Below are 22,357 nucleotides of genomic sequence, written 5' to 3' on the forward strand. Positions count from 1 at the left end.
CCACTGCCTAGCCAGGACCTCGGGTCATTTTTGTAAATCTTGCTAATATTTATTTTCCTGATCTGTAAATTGGGCAGAAAAATACTATCTTTCAGTTTTGATATAAGATTTACATAAGAAAGTGTGTACAGAACATTTAACAGAATGTTAAACAGACCTAAAATGCTGGGTTATGTCTTTAAAAAAAAAAAAAAAAAACAGCCATTTCTGGTCTCCAGAGCTTGCCTTCTCAGGGGACTGTGGTTGGTAAAGGTGTCACTTAACCACTCTGGGAAATTCTCCATTCTGCAACATAATCCAATCTTTTAGAGACTTCCCCTAGATTATCCTTTATTTCAAGTCATTCGTTTAGCACTTACGGGGCACTTACTATTTGTCAGGAACTGTGCTAGATGCTGGAGATCACAGATTAAAGAATGCATCTGACCTCAAGAAATTTCTAGTCTAGTGGGAACCCACCTTCCACCTTATGCCTGGTAGAAGCTCTTGGTATACAGCTCAGTAGCTGCCCTCCACCCTGGACTTATCACATGGTATTACCTTTTTATATCAAACACACACTATTCCCAGTTCTAAGTAGGCTACATTCATTAATTCATTTAATCCTCACAACAATCTTATGAGGTAAGTAGTCATTAGTCCCATTTAACAGATGAGGAAACTGAGGCACGGAGCGATTAAGCAGCTTGCTTCAGGTCTTGTAAACTTCTAAGTAGGGGGAGCCAGGATCTGAAAACACACCGTCTGGCTCCAGCTTTATTTTTTATTTTATTTTATTTTATTTATTTGGCATTTAAACTCCCCCTTTTATTACCTGCTTAGTGGATTTTTGGCACACGTAACCTTTGTTATTGAAACACTCTCCTTTCTTTTCTTTTTTTAACTTACGTTTAGTTGATTTACGATGTTGAGTTAATTACTGCTGTACAGCAAAGTGGCTCCAGCTTTAAATGTTCCTTTACTTATCTGTCCCCTCCACCGGAATCTGAAATTGTGCCAAATTCAAAGGAATATCTCCTGTGCGCACCACGATTTCTGACACCTAGGGAATCAATAGTTTATTCCTCAAATGAAAAGAAGGAAGAAAAGGGTAAGGAGGAAAGATGCATGTAAGTAAACAATTCCACGACGGTTTGGTTACCAACATTTACTAAGCATCAACACTGGGCAAGTGCCTGAGACGTGCGGAGGGAGCTCAAGAGTAAATTAACATCCCTGCGAGCTCAGAACTTTCAGTTATTAGTACCTTTAGTGTCGAGAATTCCGAGGCGACCACTGCGTTGTCCCGGCTGCCTCTTTCCTCTCGCCCCGTTCCCTTCGTCTTGAATTCCTGCTCCACGTCTTCCTTCTCCTTCGCCATCCTTTCCGTGGACTCCGCTCTCCGGGATTTCCCGAGCTCCGGCCTTCGGGAGCGGGTCTGTGTTTGGGAGCGCTCCGGCCGCGCCGGGCATGCGCGCTAGGGCGGCGCACTGCGCATGCGGGAAGATGGCGGGCCTGGCGTCCTGAGAGCAGTGGGTCACCCTGCTCTCCTCCCGCCCGCGTTCCAGCTCCCGGGGTCGTGGGGCAGCGGCGAGGCCGTCCGCGGGCCGGCCTAGCCAGGCGGCGCCTCCGGGCAGGCCAGGAGTCCAGTTCGTGCTTGGCCTCCGGGGCCCGGCGGGTCGGGGGCGGCGCCCGACCCGAGCGGGAGAAGGCGGGAGAGCTCGCGGGGTGCGAGGCGAGAGGCGGCCGGCTGGGCAGCATGAGTCAGCAGCGGCCGGCGCGGAAGCTGCCCAGCCTGCTCGTGGACCCGGCGGAGGAGACGGTGCGCCGCCGCTGCCGAGACCCCATCAACGTGGAGGGCCTGCTGGTAAGACCCGGGGACGGCGTGTGTCCCAGCGGCGGGGCTGGGGCGCGGGGTGGGGGTGTGTGTGTGGGGGGGTCCCAGGCCCGCGGGGAGGCCGGACTGGCCGTCGTCTCGGTCGTGCGCTCCTCGAGGTGGCCCGGGGCTGCTCCTCGGTCTCCCCGGCTGTCGCATTGCCCATCGCGTCCAGTGAAGCAGACAGGTCGTTCGCTTAAGCTCTCGCCTTCTTGTTTGCGTCTGCTCGCAAATGTGTTGTCAGCCTCCTGGGCTTTCACGTTGGCTCCATGGTAGTGTTGGAGAAAATTGCCCAGCTTTGCCTGAGACAGTTATGCTTTTGCGTTTCCACTGGACTCAGTGGATCTCTGCAGGCTCTCTCTCGTGTGTTCTTCTCAGCAGCCTCTTCTGCCATTCTCCTTCTTCAGGGCAACCACTTAAAACCGTGTCCACACCTCACACTTCGCACTCCACAGCTTCCCATTCAGCAAGTTGTCTTTGGTCCTCTTTGACAGAGAAGGTGGGAGATCAGCCTCCCTGACGGAGGTCAGTTTCCTCTGTTCTGGACCAGATGCGATATATCCTCTTGGAGTCTCAGGACCCTTGATGAACCCATCGTTTTCCATTCTCCCTATATTTTCGACTTCTCTGCTGGTTTCTTCCCATTCTTAGTAAATAAACATTTCCTGAGGTCCGTTTGCCCAGACGCCAGGAGGACTCAGTGCTCAAAAATAGTTGATGAGCATCATCTCATTTAATTCCGCACAGCAGTCCTCAGGGTTTATTTTTCTTGTTTTGCAGTTGCCAAAATAGACGTGGAGCTGTTAAGTGGTTTGCCTGTCGTTAATGAGTAGACAGGCCTGGGTTGAACCTCACAGTGTCTTGACTCCAGGTGGTAAATTCTCGCCTACTTAAAACGCGTCCTAAATCCATTTCCATTGTGAAAGATCCCTCCCTTAAATTTCATATGCCCTTCCACCTACTGTGTCTCTTCCCCATTCACAGCCAAGCTTTCTGAAAAAGTAGTCAGCACTCCTGGGTCTGCTTGCTCACCTGTCATTACCACCTGCTGGGGAACCTCTGCCCTAAGCACAGCTCTGAGACGTTCTAATCAAGGTCGCCAGTCGCGTCCAGCAGATGTCTCACTGCGTACCTTCTGTAGTTTCCACACGATCGACCGCTCACTCATGTTGGACACTCGCCCTTGAACGGCCCGCTGGACACGTACTCTCAGCGCTCCATCTGCTTATCTGGCCTCTCCTGTCCTCTTTTGTAAACTCCTCTTCCTTTTCCCATTCCTTCCATGTCGGTCTTATTCATATCTTCTACCTTCTCCACGGTTTCTTCATGCAGGGTGTCATTCACCACTCTCGTGACTTCTGTTACTATTGCTATTGGTGGTCTTAATCTTTTAGAATTTGATAAAAGCTCCAAACTCTTACTGTGGAAAAACCACTTTATTTTGCATTTAATGTCAGAAGATACACATATCCCTTGAAGTTGTAGATAGTCTTATTCACTCCGGTAGTTTCAGTTACCATGTCGTGACTCCCAAATCTATAAATCTGGCTCAGAGCTTTGCAGCTGTCTACTAGACATTGCTACTTAGATTTCAAACTCATGTATCTAAAGTGGAATTCATTGTCTTCTTGCCTAAGCCAGCAGCAACTCGCTGTCTCCTATCGCAGTAAATGGTACCACACCCACCGTATTGCCCAGGCTGGTATCCTAGGCATCATCCTTGCCTTTTCCAAACGGACCCCCTCCATTCTATCTAATTAAAATTAATCACCAGTACTTGCCACTTCTAGCCATCGTCTATCTTTTGGATTGTAATCTTTTTTTTTTTTTTTTTTTTTTTTTGCGGTACGCGGGCCTCTCACTGTTGTGGCCTCTCCCGTTGCGGAGCACAGGCTCCGGACGCGCAGGCTCAGTGACCATGGCTCACGGGCCCAGCCGCTCCGCGGCATGTGGGATCCTCCCAGACCGGGGCAGGAACCCGTGTCCCCTGCATCGGCAGGCGGACTCTCAACCACTGTGCCACCAGGGGGGCCCGGATTGTAATCTTAACCAGTTTTCCTGCCTCTCATCTTGCCCTTGATTTTTCTGTATATTCTCCACATAGTAACTAACCATAAGGGTCTTTTTCAAACATATTTCCAATCACATCATTTGACTTAAAGAATCTGTCATGGTTCCCTTGTGCTCTAAGGATAGAGGAGATACTTCTTTATGTAATCAGACCCCTGGATTTATCTTTCCTGAACTGCTTATAGTTGCTAAATTTTCCATATCTCTATATTCTCTTGGACCCCTGTATATCTGCACTCCCCCTTTTAAAAAAACCTTTAAAGCACACTTTTCCTTGTCACCTCCCATGGTTCTTCAGGTCTAGATTTACAGGTCACTTGTCGGAAGCCTTCCTGACTTCCCAAGACTTGGTTAAGCGCTCCTTTTGTGCTCCCAGGGCACTCTGTGCCTACTTCTCTCTTTGCACTGTGTGGCTCTTCGGTTCCTGAGTGCGGCAACTCTGTTCGTTTCATTGTTACATCCCCAGCACAGTTCGTGCTGCTTGCAAAAATATTTGGTAAATAGCTTTTGGATGAATGAAATAGGTACTCTGTAAATGTTTGAATGTATGAGTGTTTATTTTCCTGGCTGTAAAATGCTGATTTAAACACTATCTCAGCATTTTTTAATTGGCTAATGACTGGCAGTATTTAGTAAACGGTGAATTATTAAACACTGTGCAAAAAATAGTTATGTGTATGGCTGAGTGTTTGATGTTCCTTGGGCAAATGGCTTGAAAACTGGAATTCTGTGAAGGCAGAACATGGTACTGATTAAAGATGGAACTTAGTCTGCACATTGAAAAACAAGGAAAATTTGAGTGTGTGACAAGAATGCAGTCACCATGGGAAAAGGTGTATGTCCAGAGAGCTGTTAAAGGGATACTACTCCCCCAAACAGGCAATTGGTACAAAGAAGCATCTGTGTAGAGAAATTTTTAACCAATTTAGAGGCAGTGTTTAAGATCTTAGTCCCTAAAACTCACCTTTTATTCTATTCTTTCTCCTTTGAGATCACAAGTTGAAAAGCGTAGGTTTTTAGATGTGGGACTTGGAGCGCTAGTGAAATAACTTGGAACGTGCTGCCTTGCCCCTCAGGAGCTGCTGGTGCATAGAGAGCCGTGTGCGCTGAGAGCAGCCTTAGTGGTTTCAGTTTGCGGGCACTGCCTCTTCCCGGCTAAGATACAGACAGGCTAAGAGGCTTGAACAAGTGAGAGAGAGAGAAGCAGTTTGAGGATTGAACGGGAAGGTTTCCTAGGACGTCCAGTCTTGAGCTTTGGCTGTTACTGGGCTGTCCCTTGGCATGTCTTGAGGAAATACCTGAGCGTAGCCCCTCAGTGTGACTTCCTTAAAGGAACAGAAGTACCACTGCCTCCGCAGTGGTGGGCTGTCAGAACTCAAAGCAGCAGCATCTCCGCTGGCACCTGGGCAGGTTAGTGCCATAGAAGTTTGAGGGAGCATTCCTCTGAGGGCTGCCATCCTAAAGATGCTGAGAAGGTCAAACGTTAGTGTCCTGTGCAGGAACAGCACTCCCTAATCTGGGCCAGTGTGAGCCTCAAAGTAACAGATTTTGTACTCACAGAATAAGGTAAGAATTCAGGCTCCTTGAGTGTAGTTCTTTAAGTACAGCTCCTCAAGTACAGTTCCTCCAGATCTTTAGGCCTGTGAAACTAAAAAGACAAGTTATCTGACCCCTGCCCCCACACACCCCCAGCATACGTCGTACACTGGTAGGACAGATATGGGATAACTGCTGTGGACAGTCCTGTCCATAAAGGAGAAGGAGAGGGGTCACAGAGGAGCATCTGGTCTGGAGCAGTTCTGAAATACCACCTGGTAAATGGGGGAGGTTGTATGACTAGGTCTCAAGGTCTGGGAACAGTTCTCCATGTTCCCACCTCTGGCCTCGTGGTTCCACCATCTGAGCCTGTCTTTCTTTTTCATGAAAGGTCATATCTCTTCAGTATTTGTAGCTGAGTACTTTTTTCAGCCTGCTTCCTGTCAGCATCATTTGGGGGTATCCAGTGGCCTCTTTTCACTTTGAACTGTCTTTATCCCTTTTAGACCAAGCTGGCAGTGATTTTGCCAATGTAATTCTCTCAAAAACTATATGGATGTCCTGTGAATCTTGTGGTTCACTCAGTAGACAAGCGTCCCACCCACAGATTTCTTCGAAATAAACTCTTCTGTACCTTGGGCTCCTGCTGGGGTGGCCTAGGAACAGTGCCCTGCAGCTTCCTAGAGGCCCTGTCCTTAGGTTGAGAGGATCTGTGAGGTTCATCCTTAGTCTCCTTCAGGGGCCTTTTGTGTGACTGAATGGCACTCTGAAATACCATCTTTGATCTCTGAGGACTTCACCAAGAATTGTTCAGTCTCAGGCTTCCCTGGAGGCGCAGTGGTTGAGAGTCCGCCTGCCGATGCAGGGGACACAGGTTCGTGCCCCGATCTGGGAGGATCCCACATGCCGCGGAACGGCTGGGCCCGTGAGCCATGGCCGCTGAGCCTGCGCGTCCGGAAAAAAAAAAAAAAAGAATTGTTCAGTCTCACCTTCCCCTTTAGATTCGGTTTTTCTGGCGGTGCCTTTGATTTGGTCTTTCTCAGAAGTCTTCTCTTAATTTTTAGCTTCTTGAGAGGCTGAGAATTTTTTTAAAGCTACGAAGTCGTAGCTTCTTTTCTCTTAACAGTCCTTTCCTCTCTCTGTCTCTCTCTGTCTCTGTCTTCATCTGTCTCTCTCTCCCTCCCTCTCTCCCTCCCCCACTACCCAATCCCCGTTAACACTGTGTGGAAATCTCCTCGGTTAGGTTACCCGGCTCATTACCATCTGCTTTCCACGGATCTGCAGTTGACAGTGTTGCTCTGTCTTAGCATAACGGGGATCCTCCTTCTTGAAGTTTCTAACAAGTTCCCCTTCCTTTTGAACCCTTACTAGCAAAGTCCAGATTTCTACTGACAAACTTTTTTAAGACTGCTTAGTCTTGAACAGACTTCTTGGTAGTTATACTCTGGTTGTCTAAGAGAATGTCCTTGAGATACGCACTGAATTATTTAGGGGTCTGCAGTTTACCCTCAGATGATTCAGAAAAAATAAATTATGTGTGTGTATAGAAAAAAAAAGATAAAGCGAATGTAGTAAAACGTTAGCATTTGAAGGATTTGGGTGAAGGGTGTATGGCAATTCTTGGTACTATTTCTGTACCTTTTCTGAAGGCTGAGATTATTTCAAAATAAAAGGAGAATGGGTATCCCTGAAAGGTGCTCACACGATCAGTCTCCTGTTGGGCAGGGCCTCGGCCGTTCCTCACCTTGACCGGGACCCCTCTGCTCACCTTCTCTCCAGTTTCCTCGTCCCTGCAGGGGTGTCGAGCCTCATCATTCTCCTCCAGGGCAGGGTGCCCTGCTCTGCTCTGAGGGACCAAGTGCAGGGGTGGCATTTCATTTACTTTTTTTTTTTTTTTTAATAGCTCACTAACTTTTGTGTGGGAAAACCTGTATTCTGATTTTAAAGCCATTTAAAAAGAAGAACTCCTATCTAGTCCCGTTTCCTCCCAGAAAAGCTCCTAGCTTACCTGTTGGGTGTGTGTGGTTCACCAGTTAGAGTAGTTGGGAAGGCTTGCCAGGACTGTCAGATTGAGTCTCTCCAGATGATAAATTTGTATCAGAAAACAGAAACTGAGGCTTCATAGTCTCGCAGGGGTCCTTATTGATGGTGTACCAGAGAGGGAGTCTTCACCCTGTGCCCCTCTGTCTGTAAATACTCATTGTTGTTTGTCAGTTGAAGTCATCCAGACAAGGTCCTATTTCACTCTTCTGTTCATTAGTTTAACAAATATTTACCAAGTGCCTGAATATGCCAGGCACTGTTCTGGTTCAAAAAGGAAAACAATAACAATAGTCTCTTATGCTTTCATAGGATTTTTACAGTTTACAAAATTTGTCATTTAATCTTCACAATAGCTTGGAAAGTGGGTTATATCCCTACACTGTGTTACAGATAAGGGTGAGATCTCCCAGCATCTAAGAAGTTCTGGTAGTCCTGAACCCGATCTTAAGCCAAGAACTATTTTGAGTATAAATGAGATGAATGTGTCATCACTGTGGGCACTTTGGAAATCTCCAGAATTGTAGGTCTGTAGGATTTATATGATCTTTATTTGGGATGTCTGCCCCTGAGGGGCCATGATGCTATTGTGATTCCTCCAAAATAAAGAGATAACGCTTTTATATTCAAAGGGGAAAAAACGAATGGGTGCTGTTAGGGTCTGTTTTCCCACAGATCTCAATAAAGCCAATATGTGGTTTAGAGCATAGAATGTAGGGGAAAGGAAGTCATACTTTCTCATGTTACTAACTGAGGTATTATCCCTGTGCCAAGCTGTGAATAGCAGCAGTCCAGATAAGGAGACCAGAGGGAGGGGGTATAGAGCAGGAAAGGTGCCCTTGTAGAATGTGGAGAGAGCAGATAGGGAGCCAGCGTGTTTGGAAACCGTTACGCGCTGTGTGCAGGACTCGCCCTGCTGCTCCAAGCTAAGAACAGAAGCCTGTTCGCAGCAAGGCACCTATGAATGCTGCTCTGTTAGCCCTGTCTGTGTGCATTCTCAGGATTTATTCAGACATTATAGTGATTGAAGTAGTGTGCTGCAGATACATAAGTAACAGATCGTGGACTGAATAGAAAACTCATAGACAGACCATAATATTTACAACAACTTAGGATATTTGTGGATGTGTGTTTCAAATTAGTGTGATGAGGATGGATTTTTTTTCACTTAGGAATCTTGCATCAGTAGTTCAGCTCCGTCTCATACTGTTTTAGCAGAAGGGTTGAAAGTAAAAATAGCAGTGACAGTTGGTCCTGTTGGTCTGGTGTTTGCCTTGAATAGGACCGCCCTTCAGTGTGGCACTGTTGGATGCTGTCTTCACAAGTGACTGTCAGCACTGTGCTGAGAGCTGGCGGGCAGAGTCCCTGCCCCAAGACGGGCTCTCCCAACTGGTTTTGCACCCAGCAGGTTTGCGTGTAACAGCTAAGTTAATGTCACAGTGGAATTCTGTTTCAGGGGACTTATTCCATATGAAGTTAGCTTGCTGACAGATGCCGTCACCTTGCCATAGATGGTAAGGGGATCATTGTGCCGAGATCGTAACCCTACCAGCAGGGAGCTTCTTAGCCGCTCACCTCACCTTCAGGCTTCCGCACCTTCCGTCTTTTTGCCGCATTGCCACCATACTTAGATTTCTAAACCATGAGCTGGACGACGTCGTGTCTTGTTCAGAAATCTGGGGTCATTCAGCACTGGTTACAGCAGAAAGTCCAAACTCTGTAGCATGACTTTCACGGTCCTCTGTGTCGAGTGTGGTGCTAGCATTCCCGTCCAGCCTTAGTATCAAGTTGGTTTTGCACTAGCCACCCAGGCGGCTTCTCAAAAGGTGCCAGGTGATTTATATTTCCATACCTTTGTTCATTTCACTTCCTGCCCTCGGAATTCTTTTTCCTCTCTCCTCAACCTCCCACAGGTTCTGGCAAAGTCTGGCTTGTCTTCCAAGGCTCAGCTAGGGGTCCCCTTGCCTGTGAATCCTTGTGATTTCCCTCGCTGGGTGCATCCAGAGCACTGTTGTTTCCCTTCTTAGAGCACCTTATGAAATTCACTTATCCCAGTTTTGCTACGGCCCATTTGGGGGCCAGTTTTTTTCACTTACACAGGAGCTAAACCTGCTCACAGCTTGTCTGGAGACACATGGCATCATTATACATACTTTATTCTAAGCAAGAGGCCAATATGGATTTCTGTTTATTAGCCTTAGCTTAGGTTTTATTTATTTTTTTGCAAAAACAATTTTTAAATATATTGCAAACATTACTACAAGTTTATATAAACTTTCATAGCCTCCAAATAGCTGGTAAAATGGTGAGCATTGATAGTGGAGCTACTACTAATTTCCTGGTCATCTCAGGAATTTAAAAGAATTGTTTTATGAATCTTAATACCAAAGTCTCTAGTTATGTAGCATGCATTATTTTCCATAATTAGAAATGCTGTTTTTACATTAATTATCACGGGAATGCATGGCTGCCTGTGAAAGTTTGTGAGCACTTTTCTTGGAGCCACTCTCACTTAATTAGCAAGGAGTGAGCATTTGTCAGTTTGGACATCTCTTAGATCTCTACTGCGCTTTCCAGAGTCAGGGACAGTGTCCTGATCCTCTCGGTATTGCTTTTTATCCTCAGTACCTGATACAGTTGATAGGTGAATGTCTACTTAGTAATAAAGTCTCATATTCCACCCTCCCCCTGCACCATTCCATCCCCCCGCACCCCCCCCCCCCGCCGTCTCTTTAACTACTGCTTCCATACTTATGGAGGCCTGTGCAGTTTCAGAAATTCAAGTCGATGAACATTGTCAGATGTGATTACAGTTAGAGTAGATATAGTTTAGAAGGAAGACTGGTTTTCTCACACCAAAAGTATTACTCCAGGGTGAAAAAAAAGACCAACTTTTATATTATCCAGAAAAATGTTGTTCATTTGCATTGTTTCTGCTTTTTTTTTTTTTTTTTTTTACCCTTTTTGGCCCCTTTAATCTGTAAACAAGGCCCCTTATGCACACACATTAGTTCATATAAAGAAGATTAACCACTGTGCCGCTATAAACAAGAGATGGGCAATAATTATTAACAGTTCTGCTTTTATTTTTTGCTATTCATTTGCTTGTATTTAAATTACCAAGTTTAAATGTATCTTCTTTTTTCCAGCCATCAAAAATAAGGATTAATTTAGAAGATAATGTACAATATGTGTCCATGAGAAGTAAGTTGATTTGATTCCCAAATCGGTTTTAGGTTTTGTAGTTTGAACTTCATATGATTTAAGTGATTTATTTTAAATGTACACGAGTTGATGAGTAACTTAAAATGCATTATTTGTACACTGAAATGTAAAGCTTGGAATTTCAGCAAAAATTCCTGAGGTTGTGGGCTGTTAATGTGCACAAATGCCAGTTTATTCTCCATTGCTTTGGAAATGTCATTTTTAAAACAGAATGGTCTCTGTCGGGGTATTTTCCCAGAGTTCTGTGAGAGCAGTTGTCACCGCAAGCAGAACTGAAGGCAGTTTGGCAGCAAGCGTGTGGACAGTCTTTGGCCTTCCTGGCTTCCTTTGATTCCCTGTGCCCTTCCCATCTGCTTCTGCCGTGGATCAGTGTTCAGAGTCAGTCAGGTAGTTCCCTGTCTTTCTGAAAATTGTTATGACAAATGGCCCCACCCCCGTTTCTTCTTAATTTGGTGCTAATCTCGGTGGGTAGGTGGTGCGTCGGTGCCCACGAGGAACCATAACCTCAGCCTTCATTTCTCCCCGGCCCGGCCACAGTCCCACCCGTATCTGGCCCCCACGTTTGGCCAGTTTTACTCTGGAAGCGTTTCCTTCGTCTGCCGCACACCACCAACTTACACTCATGTCTCACGTTGATTGAGCTTGTACAGTGCCTGGCCTGTATTAAGCTCTTTGCATGGATTATCACAACAACCTTTCAAACTTCGGGTTTGGATGATTATTCCCATTTGATAGATGAGTGAACTGATGCCCGGAGATTTAGTAACTTGCTCAGTGAGGATTCAAGCCCATGCTCAGACTTGAGCCCACAGTCTTACCCACGGGTCAGGCTGCTGCTTCTCGGGCAGGGAGCAGTGGCCCGGCCATGTAAGTCAGCCGTCGGCTCCCGGCTCTGCCACCCCCTCCGCTCTTCCGTTCTACTGCCCGTGTGACCTTTCTAATACAGAGAGTAGATGATGGTATCCCTCAACCTAGACTTCTGCAGTGATGCTCTGTTACATATGGAGAAAACCCTGACTCCTCATTTATTTATTTCTATTAAATTCTATTAAGAAACAAGGCAGAGAACGGACAGACAGATGCGCAAGGCCCTCGAAGGCCACTTCCTGCTCCACTTTGCAGCCTCATCGCCCAGCACTCTGCCCCCTTCTCCATCGCAAACGCTGTACAGCTGTGGATTCCCTACAAACGCCATGTTCTCACACGGGGCTCTGCTGTTTCCTCTGCCTCACTCACCCCCACCGCCCTCCACCTTCCTGTCCATCCTTCTATGCTCTGTTCCCAGCACACGCCTGTTAGGAGGCCTCCCCTGTTTCCCACTCCAGTTAAGGTTTTATTTCATCTTATGTAACTTTGAATCCCTCTGGCACACTCATCTCAGGGTTTTGGGTAGAGTTCCTTCCAGACTGTGGAACACGGAACGCCTTTGTTCTGGAGACCATTTTAATCATGTTTCTGTCCCTTCAGCAACTGCCACGTTATAGGTGTTCAATTAATATCTGTTCTTTATAAAATGGCTGGCATGATAGGAATATACTTATCCTGAACTTATAAGACCATGTCTTGTTAGTAATTTAGTATCATTACAGTTGACCCTTGAATAACAGTGTTTGAACTCTGCAGGTTCACTTAGATGAGGATATTTTTCAGTAGTAAAGACTGCAGTACTAAATGGTCTGGTTGATTGAATCCGCAGATACGGAGGACCACGATAAATTATACGCAGGTTAACTCCTGCGTTGTTCAAGGGTCAAATGTAAATGTTTTTAAAGTCAGAGTTTCTCATTTGTAATCTTCCAAGATATGTTGTAGAATTGTGACTATCTTCTGCTTCCATATTTTAAAAAAGTTTAATTCCTCTTTAATCCTGTTTAATCTTAAGTATAGGAGTAGTCTCCACATGGAAGACATTTACATTATAAAATCTGTACTTTTGTTTCTTGCAGTAACCACCAGTGCTCTTTAAACTGAATATGACATTGTCGAGGTTCTGGATAAGGACATTTTTGACTGAAGATAGGATGACTGTTTCTTTTGAAGCATACTGTGGTGTGCCATGAAGTAGAAAAATAGAGTAATCATATACTCCACACCAGAAGGACAACTAAATTATTCATAGAAGTATTTCCTCTGCACACTAAACCATAAGAACTTTTTTTCCTAGTATCAAATAGGGAAAGATGAAAAGAATGATAATATTCAGTTTTCCCCCTTCATTTACTTAAGTTAATACAGGGTAGCGAATATTTTAAAAAACAGTTACACCACTTTTTCTCAAGGTAGGACGTCACAGTCCTCCTGATCAGAAGGCTAATTGGAGCTCTTTCTGAACTTCATCAGACAGGGTAACACTGTGACGTGTATAGGAACATTTTAAACATTTTTTATTTTAAAGCCAAGTCTCTAACTTTGCTTTATAAAGAATTTCTTTACTTGAAGACCAAATGAGAAATTTAATTTTAAAAATCATTTCTAATCCTATTCCAGATAGTGGTGTGGATGCAAGTGCAGACTCACCACTTCGTGTCTGATATGGTGCCATGATGCCTTTTAAATTCACATATTCAGTGGAAACTGGTTGCATATTTCAGACACTCCTTTGAGTCTAAAGCCTTTGTTTACCTGCAATAGGCTAATAAACTTTTATCCAGTTTGAGAAATCGATTTCGTAAAAATTAGCTATGATTTGGTCAGTGTGTAGAATGTCTGTAGGTGTCTGTGCTTACTGATCAAGAATAAATAAATGGTTTTTTTAATGAGTTAAGAAAGAAATGCTGGGGTTTTTTGTATTTTTTATTTATTTATTTTTTTAGAAATGCTGTTTTAAATTTTGTGAATTGCGTTTGTTTTGTTTCCCAGAAGCTCTAAAAGTGAAGAGACCTCGTTTTGATGTATCACTGGTTTATTTAACTCGAAAATTTATGGATCTTGTCAGATCTGCTCCTGGGGGTATTCTTGACTTAAACAAGGTTGCAACAAAACTAGGAGTACGAAAACGAAGAGTGTATGACATCACCAATGTTTTGGATGGAATTGATCTGGTTGAAAAAAAGTCTAAGAACCATATTCGATGGATGTGAGTTGTTTTCAAACTTTTCTTCTTTTTTTTTCCCCCTTCTTTTTTTTTTTTTTTTTTTTTTTTTTTTTGCGGGCCTCTCACTGTTGTGGCCTCTCCCGTTGCGGAGCACAGGCTCCGGACGCGCAGGCTCAGCGGCCGTGGCTCACGGGCCCAGCCGCTCCGCGGCATGTGGGATCTTCCCGGACCGGGACACGAACCCGTGTCCCCTGCATCGGCAGGCGGACTCTCAACCACTGCGCCACCAGGGAAGCCCCCCCCCTTCTTATTAAGTGACAATACTGTGCTTAAAACAAACTAGTTACTAGCAATGTTTTTTTCCTACTTGGTACCAATTAAAAGCCATAGACATAGAATATCATTCCAATATTATGGAAAAGTTAAATGGAGTCATGATTAGTTTTAAGAATTTCACTTTTCAAGGTAAGGGAACATCTGATTTGTATAGGAATTTTTAAAAAAATATTTCTTCAGTTCTAATTGATTATTGACATGGGGGAAATCAGTTAAGGCTGTAAAACAGTGGTTCTTGCACTGTAGTGTAATAAACACTTAGATGCCTCCCTCCCCAGGGGTTGTAATTCAGTTCTGGGAGAAGACAGATACCTACCTTCTTAACAACTACCCCAAGTGATTATGGTGCGTATCATACTTCGAAACACAATGCCCTGAATGTAAAAAAAAAAAAAAAAAAAAAAAAAAATCAGGAGACTTACTATCTAAAAGTCAATAGCTAAAGACTTAACATAACATAGGAGGGATCTCATGGAAAGAAGACTTTATGGTATAAACGTAGGTGTGTGTGTGCGTGTCCACGCGTGCACGTGTGCAGGGAACGCACACAGGAAGAAGGCTGTTATACTCGCGATAGGCAAGTATTTTGGATCAGTAAGAAACAGTTCCAGCATATAAGTACATAAAGACCTTTCAGGCAAATGAAAAATCTACCAACAAAGATCATTAAATGATTCTAAGTAATTAACTTAGCTCTTAGAGGAAAGGGATTCATAAAGGATGTTATTTTTCAATATTACGGAAATGCAAATTGGATTCTAATTTGAACATGTTTGCTAAATGACATTAACATTTTAGGGGTTAATATCAGATTGTGTTCCGAATCACTAATTAGAATCAGATTTGAGAACTAGCAAGTGAAAGAAAGGTAAAGTGGTAACAGCCTTTTCACTTTTTATTTTCTATAAAAATTGAAGAAAAGAATGAATCTTGGTTGTTGCTCAGGTCATGTCAGATTGGGGTAAACAGTAATAAAGAAAATATATCTTTAAAAAATGATCATTATATTCAGATAGAACTGGATAGAATATGCACAGTGGGGAAAAAATAAAGACTTACAGAATTTTAGCAGGGGAACTGTCATTTGGCCAGTACATCTTGTTTTTCATATGTAAGAACTAAAGGATTAAAAGATCATAACTTGTCAAAAGTCATGTGAGAAGTAGAGCTGGGCTGAAACTGGGTGTTACTGACTCAGTTCACTGCTCATTAAACTGCATTAAGCTTTCCCTGCTACTCCTGATTTCCACAGGGGTATGATGTTGGTTTTGTTTTTAAAGTCTCTGTGTAAGGGAATAGAAATGGGGACAAAAACCAGGAGAAATAATGGTTGTCTAGAATGATGGGAGGGAGGACTGCAGTTCCGCACCTGGTTTCTGTCATTGTGGGAAACACCTGGTGTCAACGTTTGGAGACGTTGCAGTAACCTAACTTGTATTTTTTTTGTAATCTCCTAGATGTTATTGATGGTGATCTTTTTCTTTTAAAGAGGGTCTGATCTGAGCAATTTTGGAGCAGTGCCCCAACAGAAGAAGCTGCAGGAGGAACTTTCTGATTTATCGGCGATGGAAGATGCTCTGGATGAGTTAATTAAGGATTGTGCTCAGCAGTTGTTCAAGTTAACAGACGACAAAGAAAATGAAAGATATCCTTTAACTCTGTGCCTTTAAAAAAATCCTCCTTCCAAAGCACATTACTTCATCTGGTAGGGTCAGCTTGGGGATTAATTAATATATTTAAGATACAAAATAAGACCTTTAGAAGTGAGTGAATTGCCATAGAAATGGTACTTAAACTGCCATTCTAGTCCACAAAGCATGACACGCAGCTGAATGTCATACTGCTCCTAAGTTCAGTGTCTCTGGGACCAGAGGGGGAGATTTGTCTTTGGTACTGATCTCCTCCCGGGTCTCCTAGACTGTTTGGCTGCCCTGTTCCCCACACGGAACGGGCAAACACCTTTCTGAGGTGTCGCTGATTCTGAGCTGTTCCGTGCTTCAAGTTTACTTAGACTCTACCCCAGTCAAAACTCCCGTTTCCACAATACAGTTATTAGAAGGAAGGTAAATGCTATTACTACACTCAATCAAAAGATGTGTGGAATAAGAAAAAAAAAAAAAAGAATGCTGGGGAAACCCAGTAAATCATGTAACTGGTAAAAATTTCAGGCAGCACAATAAAAGAAGATGAGAAAAATTCAGGTAGTGAGATGGAAAATAATTTTGGATGAGGGAAATCCCATGAGTACATGATAGTCCTGAAAAACTGGTTCTCTTAAGTTGTGTTTACTTCTTACCGATTCTTTCCACCTTACATTTTAGGAGATTCTCATCAAAACTGAATATTTTTTCCCAAAGGTTCTCACAGTAAGATCTCGCAATGCATAGGGAAGGGCGGGGGGAGGTTTGATACCTTCATGGGTTGTATTTGTTTTAGAGGTCCAGACTTCATTAATATTTTTCTCCAGAAAGTGTCGTCATCACAATAGTATAGTTTAAAGGGATTCTTCAAGTTATAAATATTGTAAAACACTTTATAAAATCTTAAGAATTGTTTATGAAATAATAAGAATTATATATGAAATAATTTTTTCCTGACTGCTTTCCTTAATTGTGAGTTTGTATCCCATAAAAACTAATGATATTCTAAGATTACACTTGGATTCATGTATTATAAGAGATAAATTATCTCCCCACTCTGCTTAGAGACCCTTGACTGATTTTCACACTAGCATATGTGACGTATCAAGATATTCATAGCATTCAAGCCTTCCATGAACAGATTGTAATTGCAGTTAAGGCTCCGGCAGAAACCAGGTTGGATGTTCCAGCGCCCAGAGAAGTAGGTAGCTTTGCATTTTTAAGAAGGCTTAAAGGGAGGCAGGCCAGCTGCTTAGGCTGTGCTTTATTGCAGTCCCAGCGCCTTATCACCAGTGTGTGCGTGGTAGCTGCATACCTGATATAGCTTGAGGCACTTACACATTCTGCGTTGTTTTGCGTAACACAACAAACGCGGTAGTCCTGATTATTATCCTTTTAAAGATGAGGAACTGAAGCACAGAAAGATTAGTTAACTTCCTCACCATCGCACAGTAAGTGACAGAACCACAATTCAAGCCCAGATAGTTTGGGTTCACAGTTTGTTCTTAACCGTTGTACTCTCATGCCTCTTAGAGGAATCACCGAGGACTGCCTCAGTGTTGAGATTCAGTGTCAGCGAGGGCTCTAGGGAATTAACTCACTCACCAAATTCATAAAAGACTGAATAAAAGAGAACACTGAATTATACATTTAAAATGAAAAGTAAAATTGCTTTGTAAATGAAAAGACCATCAGCTGTCAGCTGCTTGTAGGAAAGTTTGTATTGAAAGATACTTGTCATCAGAAGGTTGCGTGGTAAGGGTGGAATCAGAATGAAGGAGTGTGACCATTCTTAGGACAGACCAAATGCTGACAGCTTGAGAGAACTGTCACTGCTGAAGTCATCACTTCATTGCGATAGGGACTTAACTCCCTCATCGTGAAGAACTTCTTACCACCCACCTTTCCTTTTATCCCCGGAAGACCACTGCCCATGGGAGACCCCAGTTGCTACTTGACAGTGTATTACAGATGGATTAAGGAACAGCTTTCGTTTATTCCAGTCACACTCAAATTGTGACTTCTTGGTGATGCTTCCTAGTTGTTTTATTTAGATTTAGATACATTCCGAGTCTCCTAAGGAACATTTATATCTAATATGAATCATTTCGCATATTCACGTTCATGCATAATCACTAATCTTTCAGTACATCCTTCCTTTGGGGCATGATAGTCCATCCTGCAGTGGCTGACGGGCTTTTGGGTTTTTCCCTGTGCTGTGAACTGCTTCAGGCTGTAACTGCCAAATCTTGCTGAGCCTTCCATCATGCCCAAGATGTCTCTTAGATCCCATTTAAAAGCTGAGGAACGTGGGCCCTCTTGGTAGCCATTCTCAGCCATAAGGAAAGACAGCGGGACCGATAGACACAGAGTCCGATTCCAGGGAGATCTGGGGATCTAGTCCCAGTGGAGATGGACTAGCCTTTGGGTCAAATCCAGCCTGCTGGGTTTTTGTAAATAATTGTTTTGGGACACAGCCACGTGCCCATTCGTTTAGATTGTGTCTCTGACTGCTTTCACTCTAGAATGGCAGTTGTGTGGTTATGAGAAGGATGGCATGGCCCACAAAGTCAACAATATTACCTCGCCCTGCACAGAAACGTGGGCAGCCCCTGACTGAGTGGACTGCGAGGTCCTCAGCTGCCGCTTCTGGGCAGCTTAGTGGTTTCCTTTATTGCCCAGAAGTATCTATCGAATTGCACAACGTGTACCGTTCAAACAAGACCTGGCCTGCCCGTCTAGGAGCTGAGCAGATGTTCTTCAGCATACCTGCCTGCTGCCGGGAAGCTGTGGAAGGTGGCACTTGAGGTTGGGAGCCCCTCTGCTGTGAGATCACAGGGTGGTGTAGAGCAGGGGCATCTGGTACCAAGCCCAGGCCCGACCACAGGAAAGGGGAGAAAGTAACCTTGACTTTACAGTTGAACCCGCTCGCATCAAAACAACAAAGAATCATCTATAACCGGGACTGTTCCTTACGAGTTTAGCATAATTCTCAGTAGAAGTACCCAATTTCCTGATATCTTTTGGGTTTTAATGTTTTAAATTACAAGAGGTATATTTTGTCTTGATCTCATCCTCTTTTTCAAGTGGATGGAAGAATGGTCCTTTCATTTAGCTCAGTACCTCTTCAGTGGTCTGAAATCTTAACACAGCCTTATCATTTGAGTCTGCGGGGTGTTGTAGATTTCTTTGTCGCCAAAATACTGATCTTTGAGTCTCAAGTACAGACTCCTTAAACGGGTCAAGTCTTGAGAAAGATGGGCTCCTGAATGCTGAGGTGGTCCCCTCCTGGCTCTGAAACCGTTGCTGCACAATCAAGTAGCTGTGTTAACTGTGTGAATTGGCCAGTGGTTTCCTGTGACTCAAGCTAACTAATAAATACGTGATTTTCTCAAATATGTGATAGAAAGGAAACTACTTGAATGAGAATTTTCAAAAGTGTCCCTTGAAACTTTTACAGTTCTAGTAAGTGAAAAAATACGATTAGTGGATTCTCTCATTCATCTAGACGTTTTCTGTGTCTCTTGCTAGGATTCTATCACAGTCCATATCAGGAGCACTCAGGGGCCTATCGATGTTTATTTATGTGAAGTGGAGCAAGGCCACTCAAGCAGTAACGTGTCGGACGGTGTCGGTGCCTCTTCATCTGACAGCAAGCATCCAGAACAGCCCGCCCCTGAGAAAGGTGAGTGCACTAATCTTGTGATTAGGAAAATTTAAGGTTTTAATGATTTTTAAAATAGATAGAGTTTTTTTTATTAGCCCTCATATAGGCTTTTTTTTTATTAGTTTCTGCTTTATAACAAAGTGCATCAGTCATACATATACATCTGTTCCCATATCCCTTCCCTCTTGCGTCTCTCTCCCTCCCACCCTCCCTATCCCACCCCTAGATAGAGTTTTATAAATGAATATTATGGCCTTATAGGTATTTTTACTCTTCCTAGCTACAAAAACATGAGTTAAAAAATTACAAGGTAATTCTGAGCTGTAGTTTAGACTGTTTCTGTGTAGTTTTGACAGCCGTGAAAACTTAGAATTGTAGTTGGTCCCAGAGTGTGGTCTCTGTAGAGAAGGCTGTTTGCATGCTCTGACCCGGCCTCTCAGGCACATGCTTGAGTTCTAGTTTATGCTTGGGAGACTCAAAACATTAGCCTTATGCCATTAACGTAAGAATATGCTTCGTGACCGAGGTCTTCCTATTTTTTTTTAAGCACTTGAATTGTATGTTCTATTACCGGTCTGCCTTTCATACCTTCACTTAGGAGGGTTTCTCTTGTGCTCGTTATTTTTCAGAAGAAAATCCTCCACAGCAAAGTGAAGAACTGCTTGAAGTGAGCAATTGATGGCATTTGAGGATTCGTGCATTGAGTCTTTTGGGGACATCCTGTGTGGATGAATTATGCGTTAGATGTGATTCTCAGAGCAATAAATCATCCCAGACATTTTCTCATTCTCAGTAGCAGCAGTAAGGCCAGGAGTACCTTTGAGTAGTTCACTACTTAGATTGCTGGATAATTATGGTTCCTTCATTTGAAAACAACTCTTTTTATAATTATTCACTGCTTTTTGTCAGTGAAATAGACATCTTGCCTACTGAAATTACTAAATCACCCAGAGTATCACTGAAACAGACAGGCAGGCTGGATGGACAGTTCTTAGTGGACCCTGCCCTTTGCTGCATGGATCATGTGTCATTATCACAAAAGAAATTGCCTTACACGGGTTCATGTCTGCAATGGATGGGTGTACGCACGCATCTGGACATGATGTCTTTGTATATATTTGTATAATGTTTAGATCACTTATGAAATACGTCGAAGTGAAACTTTTCACCTTTGTACAGCCAAAATAATGTATATATGGAAAGTAACAGACATATTCTCTAATTTCTGTGGTATCTATAACTTATTAGAATCCTCTGAATGGGGGTTAGAGGAGAGTTTTTTCCAAACTTCTACATGTAGAAGTATCATAAATGTGCTATACATTTAAAGTTCATGGATCTAATGAAGGTATTTCAGTCCGGTTCCCAGCGCTAAAATTGGACTTCAAGCTCCCTACAGAGGCATTGTGTCTGAACAGACTGGTGGCATGCCCCAAGCTTTAGGGGCGAGTGTACAAATGCCATCAGGTCATGGCTTAATTCCTTGCAAAACATGAATTCAATCATGATGAGAATTGGAAACTATTTTAACCTTTTTTGCAAGCAGGTTTTGTAATATGTTTCTGTATGCAGCCTTGTCCTTCAATCAAAGGGGTTTACTTACGATGAGTTAGTGGTCCCCTGCCCTCTCTTTAGCTCTAGTCCCATGTTTCCAAGTACCTAGCTATTTCTACCTCATTGGGTAAGTCATTTACCACTCTGTGCCTCAGTTTACTCAGTAGTTTACCATTAGACTGTGAGCTCCTTGAGGGACTTTGTCTTAATCATTGTTAAACCCAGCGACTTGCACCACACCTAGCACATAAAAAGTGCTCAGTAAGTGTTTGAACAAATCAGTGAGTGAGTGAGTGAGTGAGTGAACGGTCAAATTAGACGAATAATGCTCGGCTTATATAACGTACGAGGGTTTTGTGTCATTCAAATTCATATTTTAAACTTCTCTTGCTTTCAAAGAAAGAATTGAAGCAACGTGAAATTAAGACCATGTGTAAAGAGTTAGCATAGGAATCAAAAATCAAAGTACTGAAAAATAATGCTGAGCATCGAGGACTGGCACACCTCTGAGCTCCAGCGGCTTTCGCCGGTCCCGTCCCTCTGCTGAGCTCCAGCCTCTCCCCTCCTCGCAGACCGCGCCGGCTGCCTCTGTCGGCCCGGGCCTGCTTGCCGTGCTGCTCCTCTTGGGCGCGTGTGGTGAACCTGAGAGTTCAGCAGAAGGGGGGTGTGGAGATCAGGGGCTCCGTGCAGAGGTCCAGGCTCTGCCTTGTAGACTTGGCAGCTGTCGGTCGTATGTGATGGCTAAACATGAGAGTGGATGAGGTCACCTAATGAGAGGGTACAACAGAGAGGGAGAGGCCCATTAACACTTATTTTAGGGGGAAACACAGAAGAAAAGGCTTTTCCCGAGAAGGAATAATGAGAGGAAGGGAAAATAAACAACTAAAGAAGGCGGTGCCCCCAAAACCAACAAAGAAAGCATGGCCACAGGTGATAGCATCTTTCTAAGCTGCAGTTCCTTACTTGTGAAATGTGACAAATGTTCTACTTTGCAAATCGCTCTGAGAGTAAAATGAGATCATGTAAACGAAAAGTCCTTTGTGAACTGTAGACGTGTGACATAAATGAATCTCTCCTGTCACTCCAGCTGCTGGTGTTGGTCTCTTCTTTTTACAGCTGCTAAGGTACGCATCCCCAGAACTAGCGTTCAGGGTTCTTCCTCCCCCACTCTGCCCTGAACAGCACTACCCATCTCTCTGTGCGTACAGGCGTACCTCATTTTATTGTGCTTCGCAGATGCTGTGATTTTTAAAAATTGAAGGCTTGTGGCCACCCTGTGTCCAGCAAGTCTGTAGGCGCTATTTTCCCGATAGCGTTTGCTCATTTCATGTCTCTGTGTCGCATTTTGGTAATTCTTGTAATATTTCAAATGTTTTCGTTATTATTATGTTTGTTATAAA

General features: G+C 43.6%; 1 protein-coding gene across 1 annotated transcript; it reads left to right on the forward strand.

Moving 5' to 3' along the window:
- Nucleotides 1-1,738: 1,738 nt before the first annotated feature.
- On the forward strand, nucleotides 1,739-20,108 carry E2F6 (E2F transcription factor 6; the record flags this gene model as incomplete). Its single annotated transcript, XM_079720806.1, has 7 exons — nucleotides 1,739-1,846; nucleotides 10,651-10,705; nucleotides 13,586-13,802; nucleotides 15,586-15,746; nucleotides 16,828-16,937; nucleotides 19,268-19,421; nucleotides 20,033-20,108. 7 exons carry the CDS (start codon nucleotides 1,739-1,741, stop codon nucleotides 20,080-20,082), a joined length of 855 nt encoding a protein of 284 aa, XP_079576932.1. The 3' UTR covers nucleotides 20,083-20,108.
- Between the last annotated feature and the right edge of the window lie 2,249 nt (nucleotides 20,109-22,357).

This window comes from Hyperoodon ampullatus (genome assembly GCF_949752795.1).
Source record: "Hyperoodon ampullatus genome assembly, chromosome: 15".
Lineage (NCBI taxonomy): Eukaryota > Metazoa > Chordata > Mammalia > Artiodactyla > Ziphiidae > Hyperoodon > Hyperoodon ampullatus.